The sequence below is a fragment of the Taeniopygia guttata genome, chromosome 14, assembly GCF_048771995.1.
Source record: "Taeniopygia guttata chromosome 14, bTaeGut7.mat, whole genome shotgun sequence".
In the NCBI taxonomy this organism is placed as follows: domain Eukaryota; kingdom Metazoa; phylum Chordata; class Aves; order Passeriformes; family Estrildidae; genus Taeniopygia; species Taeniopygia guttata.
In genome coordinates, this window is record NC_133039.1 from 4,556,012 (window position 1) to 4,569,769 (window position 13,758).

At 43.3% G+C, this 13,758-nt stretch overlaps 1 protein-coding gene across 5 annotated transcripts in view; it reads left to right on the top strand.

Annotated features, from left to right (window-relative positions):
- The window catches only part of SDK1 (sidekick cell adhesion molecule 1), a 384,502-nt gene that overhangs the window by 306,513 nt on the left and 64,231 nt on the right, over positions 1-13,758 (top strand). For all 5 annotated transcript variants that reach the window (XM_072935801.1, XM_072935799.1, XM_072935800.1 and 2 more), the window contains exons 27-30: positions 1,408-1,523; positions 1,789-1,978; positions 3,849-3,947; positions 12,375-12,569. In XM_072935801.1, coding sequence (XP_072791902.1) covers positions 1,408-1,523; positions 1,789-1,978; positions 3,849-3,947; positions 12,375-12,569 — 600 coding nt within the window. The remainder of the gene's footprint in view (positions 1-1,407; positions 1,524-1,788; positions 1,979-3,848; positions 3,948-12,374; positions 12,570-13,758) is intronic.

Consider the following 13,758-nt stretch of genomic DNA (forward strand, 5'->3'; position numbering starts at 1 on the left):
ATTTCAGTCTGCTGCAGTGTCATGTGATGGTGCTCTGTTTCTTATGCCCCAAATAATTAGTATCAGGGAAATTGTTTCAGAAATTACTATCTCTGCTGTTAACATTGAGTGCACAGGGGTGGGGGTACCATGTTTTGGGGGTGTGTTTTTTCCATTTTTATTAATTCTGGTGTCATCCTCATTATCTCATTCATGTTGCTAGGAGCTTCAGGAGCTCGCCTCCAAAACAGCAGATCTGTTCTTTCACTCGGACAGCCAGGAAAGCTTTCCTTTGGCAGAGCTTTGGGCTGCTTTTTGTGATATATTCAGGCCCTAATCAAGCTGTACTGTCCCTAAGTGCTTGTGTAATGTAACTTGGTGAATGTTCCCTGGAGGTCTGACAGGTGTATCAGGCTTTAGAAAAGATTGTACCCTTCAGATGCTGGAAATGCCATGGGGAAAAAATGCAAAAGGGCAGCATAAAATGTGAACTCTTAAAAATAGCCTCACATCCTGCTTGCATAACATGACATGCTGTTAAGCTTGCCTACAAAAGGCTGCAGTTGTATGGTTCTGCAGCACTTCGGGTTTTAATGGCATGGGAAAATGCAAGTTTGCTCTTCTCTGGAGTCAGAGAAAATTACAGTGTTCCTGTGCCATCAGTGCTAATGATGTTTGCAGTTTCACGAGAGCCAATTTTGCAACATAGATTAAATAGGCATCTCTCATTGACACCGTATCAATCCCTGAAAACACTCCTGGTGTTAATGCATCCATCTCTAATTGATGTCTTGCAAATGTTGAGTGCTATCACATCATCAAAAGGCTGCAGAGGTTAAAGAATTCCTTACTGAAGTGGGAGTGCTATCCAGGGGCAGAATTATTGCTAGCTCTAGACAAGATGTTACAATTTACTTTCAGATAATATAGGAAGCCACGGGGGCATAAAACTTATTGTTGGAACAGTTCATGCTATAAGATAAACTCACATTCAGAGAGAGTTCTGGGTTTTGGCATAGGGAATAAAAGGTATGGTAAAGAAGTACTGGGGGATAGGCTTCTGGAGAAGTCCAGGAATTTAAACTTGGTTCTAATTACTGCAAATATATAGAATTTGAAATTTATTCACAGCTGTCAATATTTACTGTCTGTCTGTAGACACTGATAAGTATTAAATGTTTAGCTCTTTACAAACATTGTCATTTCTGAGATGAACTGGCAAGAAATTGTGAGACAGGCTGAAAAATAAAGACGATGTAGAATGAATACAAGAAGAGAAGGGATTTTCTAAAACATATTCCAGCTCTTTTGGGTTTGAATCCTCTTCTGTGGGATCCTGGAAGATTTCTGGGCATGTAGGGAGACGGAGAAAAATGATCTGCTGTGTTTGACCTATTTCTGCTCTTCGGTGATGCTGTGTGGTTCCAGTTCCCTCTGCTCCTCCTGAGAATGTCTCTGCTGAAGCCGTGAGCTCAACCCAGATCCTGCTGACCTGGGCAGCAGTTCCTGAGTCTGAGCAGAATGGTCTCATCCTGGGCTACAAGGTATGCAACTGGACTTTCATACTCGTTTGATTTTTAGTGTAATCCCAGGACATGATTTTGTATTTGTTACTTATTATTCACCTGCTGGGTATTCTTATTGTTCCAAAGTCAGCTGGAGAAGATACAGGAAGTGTGCTGGCTTTGAAAGGGATGATTGGTGAATGTAATCTCATTTTATACTGGGTGACAAGGAGGAATCTCCCTCTCTTCAGTCCTCATGCAGCAATCTCTTCCCCTCTGCGTCTCATCCACATTTATCCTGCAGATCCTTTACAAAGCAAAGGATTTGGACTCGGAACCCAAGAGCCAAACAGTGAGGGGGAACCACAGCCAGTCAGTGCTGCTCTCAGGCCTGAGGAAATTCGTCCTCTACGAGCTCCAGGTGCTGGCATTCACCCGCATTGGGGATGGGGTCCCCAGCTCCCCAGCAGTGACAGAGAGAACCAAGGATGATGGTGAGTTTAGAGGTTGCCAAAATAACCATCTTATTTGTTCCAGCCTTTTAATGCAGATGTCTTCTAGTGGTGCAAGTGTAAGCAACAAATATTTGGATTTTGGGGGGAATTTTTTTTTTCACCTTTGAACCCAAAGGACAGTGGCTGTACCTGGTAATATAACTCAGCAGAATCCCATTGGTCATGGGCTGAGGATCTGGCAAAAGCACAGAAAACCACTGTCCCCTATTTTCTCCTTCCCTGCAGCTAATGAAGAGGAAGAAACCATCTGACATTGAACTTTGTAGCTTGGTGGAGATAATTTCTATTGAAGACAATTTCAGAGCCCAATTAGAAATTCCTATTGAAGTTCAATCATGCTAAAAAAAATTGCTGCAGTTGAAAGCAATAAACAAATCTGGGTCTGACTGGACTGAACGAAAGAGATGGAATTTGTGACTTCAGTAATCCACTCTCCTTTTTTTTTTTTTTAACCCCAAAAGAATAAAGTATTGACCTTGGAAGATGATCCTACCAGCTTCCTTTTGCAGCTGCTTCCTGCACCTCCCAGGGGGTTCCCAGTGCAGTTGGATGTCCTTAAGGAACCCAAGCAAGTGCTCCCTGAGCACACTACTGTGGTGGAAGCACTCTTGCTGATGGAATTCTATAGAAATTTGGTTCAATTCTTCAAATATCTTTGGGCTTTGCAGATGCTAAAACTGCTTTTACTTTCATTACCTTTTCAGGAATAAATAGGTTGAGATCAGTGTGAGAGGCTTCTTCTGTTTAAGTCTCTCTCTTTCTCATCAAAATCTTTTCAGAATAATAATGGAGTAAACACTGGTTTACACAAGCAGATTCATTAAGGTAATTTGGCCGGGCTCAAAGCACATTTAGACTTCTGGCTTAAAAAACCATTTTCTGTGCAGTGCAGGGAAGGAAGGAGTGGGAGCATGCAGGGTCAGGAACAGGGGCAAGAACTCCCTGACAATTTTTTTTTTTTTTAGCCTTTTCCTCAGTATACTCCCTGTGTGTGGACCTGGCTTTTCTTTGAAAAGAAAAATATGAAAAATTACTGTTAGCAGAACTCTGCAGGGAGAGAAAAGCACTCAATGAAATGTACATATCAGACTGTAATGAGAAATACTTAAAACTGTTTGTTTTGGATAACCCCATTATAGCAGTTCCCTCCTTAAGTGCATGTTGGCAAATGAAACTAATTGTTCTTCCATCTCCATATCCCTGACATAAATATGTTGTGTCTCCTCTGGGCTCAACTTAATTAAAAGTATCACCAGGAGTAATGCAGGTGGAATTTGTGCTGAAGGGGAAAATTCATGGATGGTAATGTATGAATTAGCATCTCCTCACCTTGTGAACCTGGGCTGGTCAGTGCCATTTGTGTTAATGTGCCTCTCACCTGCCTCAGGTTCTCCTGCTCACACCTCAGTGTTTAAAATGCAAATGTAAAGTCGGGAAGCAGTTCAAAGCTGGTGCTGATGACACAGGGAAGGGATATTATTGAATTCCAACAGGTAGGAAGTGAATTAAGCTATATAATTCTCTGTGAAGGCAGCTTGGTGTCCTGCTTCACAGTGTGTTCTCAGTTACACCAGTGGTGATGCTGCAGGGAGAAAAATCCTACAGAGCTCATGGTGCAGTAAAAAAACAGTGTAGGGTGCACTGGTCTGTGCTGTGTTTGGTGTCTGAGGGTGTTGGAGGCCTTTATCCATGGACAGAATGTATATTTATATACAGAATAAATTATATTATGCACATGCACTGTTGGAGAGATACAGCTTGGGTCATCATTCTGTGTAGGGTGAGCAGAAATCCTGTGCTGCCCGTGGTGTGCAGTCCTTGCTGCCATGCCCTCTGTGTTGCCTTGCAGCCCCCGGGCCCCCCGTGAGGCTGGTGTTCCCCGAGGTGAGGCTGACGTCCGTGCGCATCGTTTGGCAGCCGCCAGAGGAGCCCAACGGGATCATTCTGGGTAAGATGGAGCAGCAAACCCCGGGCTGGGAGTGGAGGGATGGAGAGCAGAGCAAGCTACAGCTCTTGGGTTTTCCTTTGCCTTGCACATAAGCAAATCTATGGCTGATGAAAAGAAAATGTGCTGCTGTCAGCTGAGGGGACAAGTCCGCAGGGCTCCGTGGTGTGGCTTTTCCTGAGCCAGAATTCAGTGTTGTTCCAGGCCTCATGTCTGGATGTCATCTCTCCTCCCATCTGCATTTGGGTTGGTAACCTGTTTGGCTGACTTGGGAAAACTGCCTGGAGACCTGGATTTTCCCCACCTCTGCCAGACACACCCAGTGTTTCAGTTTTATGTGTGCTTCCATTTTATTGCTTCCTTGAGATAATATGTCTGACAGGTCATGAGGAGTTAAATCCTATTTGCCCTTCCATCAGGGGAAGGAGAGGCAGCAAGGCATGACAGGAATTTGTGGAAAACCTTCTCACCTTCCTGCTCTCATAACTCTTGGGTTGTCTTTGCAATATGTGCACCAGCCACTGTTGCACTAAAAATGTGAAGACTTTTACAATGTAAGAATCCATTCCTGCCTCTAAAATTAACGTAGCTCATAGTTACTAAACAATTTAGTGTTTTCTGCTGCTGCTGAACACATTTTACAGCAGTTCTGGCTGGTGAGTAAAGATTTGTGTCTCAATTCTGAGAACAGAAGCAAAAGCTTTTGTTTGTATCTGTACTCAGTCTGCCAGGCCTTTCTGCTTCTAATTTCATTGCCATCATTCAGGCTCACGTGTTGGCTTCCAGCAATATTCCCTAAAGCCTTCCTTGCTGGCTGGAGGGTGCCTGCTTCAAATGCTCCTGCAGAGGTGGCATTGCTTTAAATACAGAACTCATCCTGCATTGCACTTCAATCTTGAGTCAAGAACTCAAGGTGTTTGCTCAGGTGTGTAGTTTATCAAAGTGATCTTGGCATCTGAAGACACTGGGAAATCATCAAACAGCATCCAAAGGCAGGTGCTGCAGGATTTTCTGAGCACGAGGAGGAGTCTGTGTGAAGCTTGGCAGCAGTGAGCTGCCAGAGATGGATCCACGCTGGGTTTCTCTGCAGCTCAAGGAAGCTTGGCTTCCAGGTTGTCTTGTGGGTTTGATTTGTTGCTTTTTTTAAGGAACTGTGTGTCCTAGAACTTGCTCTCAGCAGAGATTGAGATTTGACTCACAGGATGTGGTTAAGGAGAAAAAAAATCATTTGATAGGAATGAGGAGAAAGCACAAAAGACATTTGCTCCCCCAACTGTGTTCCAACCTCTCACGTTGCTGCACTTTGTCAGCCTCATTTGCTGGAGTTTCTGCAAGCTCAGTGGAGTAGGAACTCTCCTTTATTTTGACTTTGCAGAATACTTTGTGCAGTGCATCCCCTCTGCAGCTGGTTCTTGCTCATTGCAATTATGGTGATGATAAAATCATACAAAAAACAGGGCTGGAAGGAAAGGGAAAAGCTGTCCCTTAAAGAATCTTTAGCATGTTTATCATGTAGAGTGTTGTTTCCAAAGTCTTTCACAGCCCGTGCCCAGTAAGACATCCCAGGACACTTCACACAATCCTTGACTACTCTAATGGTGTAACTAAGTCAGTTTGTGTCCCACTGTTCATTCCTTCTCTTTCCTACAGAACACTTCGAGGTCAGCCAGTCCCCCTTTCACAAGAACGTTCAGCTTTTTCTCTTTAAGTGTGATAATTTGCAGATGCCTTTATTGAATTTCATCTCACTGATTCCAGACCATCTCTCTTCATTACCCAGATCTCTTTAAATGACACTCATGTCCTCTAAAGTGTGCACAGCTTGGTTTCATTTTTGGAGTTTGCAAGCAGATTGGCAATTCCATCAGCGAGGCCATTAATGAGAGTATTAAACAGGACCAGACTCATTCATGAGGTCTCATGAGAGCTTACTATGTCCTCCCAGGTTGTTAGCAAATCATTGATAACAACATTTTATTTTTTAAGCGTTCATTTCAAAATGTGTGGTGTTCTTCTTAGATTCTGTTATTGTGTTTGCTTTTGGTGGGACTGTGTGCGACCATATTAAAGCCTTACTCAAAGTCAATGTGGATCATATCTACTCTTCCCACCTGGCCAATTACACTGTCAAAATGGAAAACAGATTATTTGATATTTATTATTTGCTCCAATCAAAGAGATATTGGCTGTTCCCTGGCACATTATTATCCTCATGGATGCTTGTATATTGACTCATATTTTTTTCCAGGCTCTTTCTGTGTATTGAACTTTAGTTTGATTTGTCCATAATTCCTTTAGTCAGTCTTGCCTCCTTTAAAAAGATGCTGTACTCTGTTTGCCCTTTTGTAATGTTCTGGGGTGTCACCTGTCGTGCACAAGTCCTAGAAGAGAATGGCTAATTATTCAGAGATGGCTCCATCTCTGCAGGGAAAATTTCATCAGGCCTTTCTGACTTGATTACATCCAGCTTAACTAAATATTCGTTAACCTGTTCTCCATTCCAGCCTGCATCCCTACTTACATTGTTGTCACTTTTAATTTGTGTGGAGGATCCTGTCAGCGCCCACTTCTTCTTGTGTGTAAAAATGCAGCCATGCAGGTACCAGCCTTCCTTCCCTCTCTGCCTCACCTATCTTGTGCTCGTTTTTCCTTCCTGCTGGCTGACCTGTTCTCCTCCTCTCCCTCCGACTTTTAATGTATTTATGAAATCTTTCTCATTGCCTTTGCTGCCCTTCAGGTGATAACTCCCTTTGCTCTTTGGCCATTCTGATTTTGTCCCTACATGCCTGTGCTGTCTATTTATACACTCCCTTAGACCTGTGTCCTGTTTCAACTTTTTGTTCAATTCACTTTTGATTTTCAGGTCATTAGTGATCCCTGAATGCAAACATATTGGCCTCTTAACATCTTTTGTCTGCGTTGGGATAGTTGTACCTTTTTTTTTTTTTTTTTTTTGTCTCTTAAAATGGCCAGCTCACCTGGAGTCCTTTTTCCCTTAGAATTCCTTCCCAGGGAGATGTTACTTGCCAGTCCCCCCATCCACCACTTTGAAGTTCATTGTCTTTATTCAACAGTTTTTACTTTTATTTTCTCAATGGTAGAAATACTGAGGTTCCTGGAGGAAGTAGTTAGCTGCCAAAGAGAGAAAAAGGGAAAATTGCTCATGCTGGGTACTTCTGTGATGTTTCCTAAGAAGTGAACCAGGCTTCAAAAATAGATAAAAAACTATGTGTAGCGTTCTAACGAAAGGTTGCAAATTTGGGGAGTTATGGGTTTTTATTTTTTTTCCCTGCACACTTTTTACATCTCATTACTATAATGAACCTCCAAAACACCACTCTAACCCTCTAGTCATGTGCACCAAAGTGGAGTCATTGGGAAAAATAAGTGAAATAATTTTGTGCGCTGCCCTTCTATTCAGTCCTGGGGCTCGAAAGAAAAACCACTTGCTTTGCAAGAGCGACTTATATTCAGAGCCTTTGAACTAATGTTCCTGCTCTGGCTGCCTTGTCCTCTGAGCATACACGCACCTTTGCAGCTAACATTTTTGTAATCTATATAAAAACATGTTCTAGCATTTCAGAGAGAGATTAGCAGGATGAAATACTGGCAGGCACCAAGAGGGAAAACCACTTGTTTGTTTGTTTAAATATTTTACCATGCAAAACTGTGATATATTTCCCTTTTTCCTTCTGGGAATGTTACTCCAACCATCTGAGACTTCACTCTGTCTTCTTCTCTGCACTCAGTTCAGCCAGCACCCACATAGTTCCCTCAAATGCTATTAAAGATAAATGAGGCATTAATGTGCATTTGTGCACTTCAAGCTGTGAGCTCCCCCTGAAAACAAGAGCTTAACCCACATCCTCCCAGGCCCTGGTTAGTATTCCTCACGGTATCCTCGTATTTAGCATTTACCTGGAGCTTATTGCAAAAAAAAAAAAAAAAGTGTAAGAACTCCACCGAGAATTAGAACCAAAATTGGATGTAATCCATGTTTGCAAATTCCTATTTTGATCCCAGGCTGCATTTGCACACCCGCTGGCCCTAAAACAGATAAGCAGGAAAATCAACAAACTGAATTGCTGCTCCGCCGCGCCGAGCGTAACCTCGTGGTATCGCTCAGCTCTCCCCGAGTTCTGTGACAAATTAATAATTGTTTGTATCTCTGCTGCACCGTGGCCTGCACCAACAGGTGCTGTCACTTCTTGAAGGGCTTTGTATGGTGATGAGCTTGAAAGCTTTTTGATATTCATGGGGTGTTGTCACCCTCCTGCTGCCTGTTTGCTTCGGGGAATCCAGCGGCTGTGTTGCGGTGACCTAACGTTTAACAGGCAGCTGCCATTTACTGAGCTGGGGAAGTGTGCAGCTCATGGAACTGCCTGCACTTGTGCAAAAAAAAAAAAAAAAAAAAAGCTCAAAAAGATGCTGAAATGAAAAATAAGTTTCAATTAATAAATAAGCTCCTGAAGACTTGATCTTTCAGGAGAGTTTTTAATGCTATTTTGGCCTGGTGAGTGGCAACACTCCCAATAGTAAAAGTTATTTGGGATCTAATACTATATGGCAAAAAAATTAAGAAAATAATATGAATTCTTATTGACCATCCAGATATTTCATGTTCTGTAATATATTCCTTTCCCCTAAAAATTTGCTCCAATCACCTTTTAAAGGTTACACTTTCATTCAAAACCTTTGATTTTTAATTTTTTTCCCCTAATATATCTGCAACATCTTATTGTCATAATCTAGCAAGGAAAGGAAGCTGCTCATTCCTCCACTGCAGCAATTGCCTGTTATAGCCCTCGAGCATACATTAATTTCTCTTTGAACACTTTCCATTTACCTCTATTGATTTGCCTCGTTTGATTTCACTTAACATTTCCTTTCTTCTCCTATCCCTTGTTGCTGAAATTCATCAACTTAATAATTTTATCTTTTTGATCTTGCATTAGCCCTAGTTATTATCCAAGTTGTAGTTTAAGTACTGAGTCTTCTGTGCCACTCAGAAAAAAATAAAAGTAATGCTTTTTATGCCAGTCTGGATCCTCATTGTCCCAGACTGTCTAACAGGAGATGCAGGGGTCAGAATTAAGTACTGGGTGTCTCTCGGGTGGGTTGCAGGTAGCAATAAAAGTGAGCTGAGTTCAAGTGTAGAGCTTGGATATTTGCCTGGGAACCAGACCTATGGAAGTGTTGAGTTTCTTAAGAAATCTGTTAAGGTAATGGCTCTGATTGTGTAAACTCAGGAAAGGAGATATTTCCCCAGACTTTGCACCAACACAGCAGATGATGGAGGGGACAGTGAGAGCTGCTGCTGCCTTTCACAGGGATGCAAGGAAAGGGAGTTTGCAGAGCCTGTCACAGAGACAGGCTGTGACAAGTGATTTCCTCTTTCTTGCAGCTAAATTAATTATTTCACTAGCCACAGACTCACTCTCATGGAAGATATTGTAATGGCCTAGGTATGTATGTGTTCCTTTGCCTAATCTGGGTGTGTTTGTAATTGCTTTCCAGCATGAGTGCCACCATTTAGCAGTAAATAGTTATCTTTCTTTCCACCCTTACATTTTAACTATACTTCATATTTTACAAAGGTTTAGAAAAGAGAGGAAATTACTCGACAAGGATATGTTCCAGATATCATACTTATCTTTTAATAACTAGATAAATCAACTTTTCTGTTCTTTTAATGTTCTCTGTTTCCCTCCAGGTCTTATTCTTTAAGTCTTATATTCCTTTATCAAGCTTCTTTAGCCATCTTAGTTGCTTTTTCCTTCATCTTTTTTGCTTCTGTAAAAATTTCCCCAGTGCTTTTCTTTGACTGTTTTTCCTCCTTGTTAAGATCCTGCACTGGGGTTTTCACTCCCACATTCTTCACATCAGTATAAACAAAAAAGATCACATATATCAGTTTCTCCTCCCCATTGCTCTCTGTCTTTCTGTGGACTTTTTAAAAAGATCCAAATATTGCAGCAATAAAGATACAGAAATACTTCATTGAAATATATTGGACCAGTAATGGAAGAACTAGTCCCGTGGATAAAAGGAGATAATTTGCAGGCGAAAGAATGAAATGTTGAAAGTGTAAGACCCCAAGACTTTGCTGGGATGTAAGCATTCTCAGGAGCACTGAAAAATCAGGATACTTTTAAATTGATTAGAATAGAACAGAACTGACTATTCCAGTTGGAAGGCACCTATAACAATAATTAAGTCCAGCTGCCTGACCAGTTCAGTGCTGACCAAGTTACAGCATTATTAAGGGCTTCATCCAAATGGCTTTTAAACACAGACAGGCTTGGGGCATTGCCCACTTCTCCAGGAAGGCAGTTCCAGGGTTTGACCACCCCCTCTGTAAATAAGTTCTTCCTTATGTTCAGTCTGAACCTTGGCTGAAGCAGTTTTGAGCCATTCCAATGTGTCCTGTCAGTCTCAGGGAGGTCATAGCACCTGGATAGTTTGGGTTAGCAGCAATCTTTGAAAGACATCTGGTCCAACCCCCCTGCCATGGGCAGGGGCATTCTCAATTAATAAAGGTTGTTCCAAGCCATGTCCAACCTGACTTGAATATTTCCAAGGATTAGGCAGCCACCACCTCTCTGCACCAGTGTTTTAGCACCCTGGTAGATCAGCACCTCCCTCTCCACAGGGAGCTGTGAGGTCACCCCTCAGTCTCCAGGCTGGACAAGCCCAAAATCCTCAGGCACTTCTCATAGGACATTATTGCCTTCCTTTGAAGGAATCTAAAGCTGTCCTCCCAGTTGTGGAAATGTTCCTGTAGGATTAAACCAGCCACAGCCTGGGGGAGCTGGGGCTGAAGCCACAGGTGCTCGGAAAATCCAGGTCACTCCTCGAGGTGCCAGTGCAAAATTGTTCCACGTGAAGCAGCCATGACTGCTGCCCCACATCCCCGAGCAGCTGCCAGGGAAGAAAGGACAAGGAAACCCTGGTGCATCATCAGTGGCACTGTGAGAGTCAGCACAACAAAATTAATACCATCTGTATCCCAATTAAATTCCACTGTTTGTGGCAGAGTGTGCTACACGCGAGTGGCATCGATTCCAGGGACTGCAGGAACTCCAGGCCTTTTCAGGGAGTGGCAATGTGGCAATTGTGGCATATTCACAGTGGGAAATAAACGTCGTTGTGTTTTCTCTAATAGCCATAGGTAAGATCAGCCCCTCAGATTTCATGCACTGACCTTCCCAAATGAACCATGCCAGGTTTGGCTCCCCTTGGTCTTGTTACAGCCAAGATGTGGTGGGAGTTCAAACTCTAGCTGGGATATTAATTCCATGAGAAAGAGATGGCTCAGGTGCTGCAGACCTCTTTTGTCATTTGGAGGGTGAGCAGAGGGTTGGCAGAACTGTGTCGTGACTGTTTTGTTTTCAGCTGGTTTGATTTGGATTTGTTGGCTGCGCTCTGCCCTGTGTAAGTCCATGGAGCATTTAATCATACATTCAGCTCAGGCAATAAAACCCCACATCAGTTCTGCTATTAATTGATTTTGGAAGTCAGCTGCTGGACTGGAAGTTACCATTGAGCTCCAGAAGTGAGAGCCTGATTGAATTGCTGGATTTACAGAATAGATTTGAACATTTGGCAGACCCTCTTTGGGGGACAGTTGTCGCTAGTGGTGCGTAAGAACCCTGGAAGCCCTCCTTGCACAGTGGAATCATTAATAACCCAGGCTAAACTGTGAGCTCCTGATTGTCAGGCAGGGTGGAAGGGGGGTTATCACTTACAGGCATCAGCAAAATTGATTATTGAGACCTGCCTGCATGAAGCAGGACCACAGAGCTTGCAGGCTCCTTCCCTGGCTCTGGGCAAGGGCAGCGATGCTGAATGACAGAAGGGTGGCTTTGCTGGCAGCTCTGGCACTCACTGCAGAGGGAAAAGCACTTTCAGAAAAGAGGAGCAAGCTTTGACTGGAGCAGTGTGAAGGCTACATGGTTTGGGCAATCCAGCTGCTGGAGCTGCAGCTGAAGAACCTTGAATTGGAGCCAGTGCTGAAGCAGAGAGAGGGCAGAGCAACCTGTGAGCGTGGGTTGGAAAGCTGGAACTGGAGCGTTGCCTTGAACTGCCTCAGTCAGGTGACACATTGCACCAACTCTGTTCCTTTGCTTTCTGAAAAGGTGCCAGAATGCCCAGGAAGGATTAAACTGGTTTTGCATCTTGTTGGCCTAAGGAATAGAAAGTGAACTCAGTTTCATGGCAGTTGTACCCAGCAGAGCCTCATGCGTGAGTGATTTCCTTTGTAAGGTGTGTGTGGCATCTGCCAAAAAGCAGAGCTTTATAACACCAAAGGCAGCAAATTACTTTTCTCCCGACTTCATATAAGCATGTAATTAGGATAAACTAATAGTGCTGGTGCTCTTTTGTGCCTGCTAGAGAACCAGCTGAGCCTTTTCCCCTCTCTGCTTGCAGGGTACCAGGTTGCCTACCGCCTGGCCAGCAGCAGCCCCAACAAGTTCACCACGGTGGAGGTTGGCTCCACAGTCCGGCAGTTCACGGCTACAGACCTGAGCCCAGAGTCAGCCTACATCTTCAGGACATCTGCCAAGACCAGGCAGGGCTGGGGAGAGCCTCTGGAAGCCACTGTGATCACCACTGAGAAAAGAGGTAATGCTCGCAAGCCGTGGGTTCAGGGAATTTCTGTGCCTGCCCTGGAGCCTGCGCTGCACTTCGGGGGATTTTAATAGCAGGCTACTCCTCCCCCTTCTCACCCCATAAACCTGCCCCAATCCATGGCAGCATCATGATTTGAGAAAGCAAGGCAGACATTTATGAGACACAGTTCTTCTAACCTGCCGGGCTGTTGGAATTGATTTTTCCATCAGCTGCTATATTGGCCATGTGCAGCCTCCTTTTGCAGTCAGGTTGGTTTTTTTTGGTTTTGTTTTTTTTTTTTTAGCTCTCTCGTTTTCTAGAAAGATTGCAATCTTAAGAAAGTAAGTGATGGATGAATTATATTGATTAGGGAACGCAAAATGAGAGGCAGTGGTGTTGCAGAATTTCTCCACACGTGCCTCAGCCCTGACCTAATGTGTTTGTAATTACTCTGGCCTTTCGCTGCCACACGCTCCAGCAGAGCCTTTGCATCTGAATTGCCCAGAGTTTTTCTGCTTCTTGCATTAGCCATGAAATGGTTGTTGGCATCCTGACTCTCCAGACAAGTTCTGTTGAGGGGAATCTAGAAGGTGGAATTTATATGTGTTTGTAAATGAAACCAGATGCTTTGATACCAAATGTACCAAAATGTGAAAGACATGTAAGGTATTACAGGATCTGCCCTGCATCACTGCTTTTTTTTAATGCTTTGGCTCAAGGAGCTGCTCATTCCTCCAGTTTTAGAAGTGGTCTGTAGAGCTTCAGTTAAAAAGTTTGCATTTTCTACTTGTGCATGAAGATTTTTATTTTTTTTTTAAATTCAGAGCTAAAAGAGAATATATTGCTGGATATTGGTGGAGAACAAGACTGTGGGTTCTTCCCTGGCCATTTCCCTGCATTTTTTTTTTTGCACACAGGCCATGTTCCACTGCAAAGAATGTATTTGGTCTCTTGAGCTGGCAAAATCAAAACAAGCCAGGGTAACTACCAGCACCACTGGGTTTTGTGCTATGTCTGGATATTGATATTTTTTTAAGTAAAATTCTCCCTCAAAAACTAGAACCATAAAACTCCCATGCCTTATAAAAGTCACAGTTCAGAGAAGAGCACACCACAGCAGATCACCAGACCAGACCTCCACAGACATCTTTCAACTGTTGTTTGAATTTCTGCATGTGCCTGTGGGCCTGCTCTTGGTGCA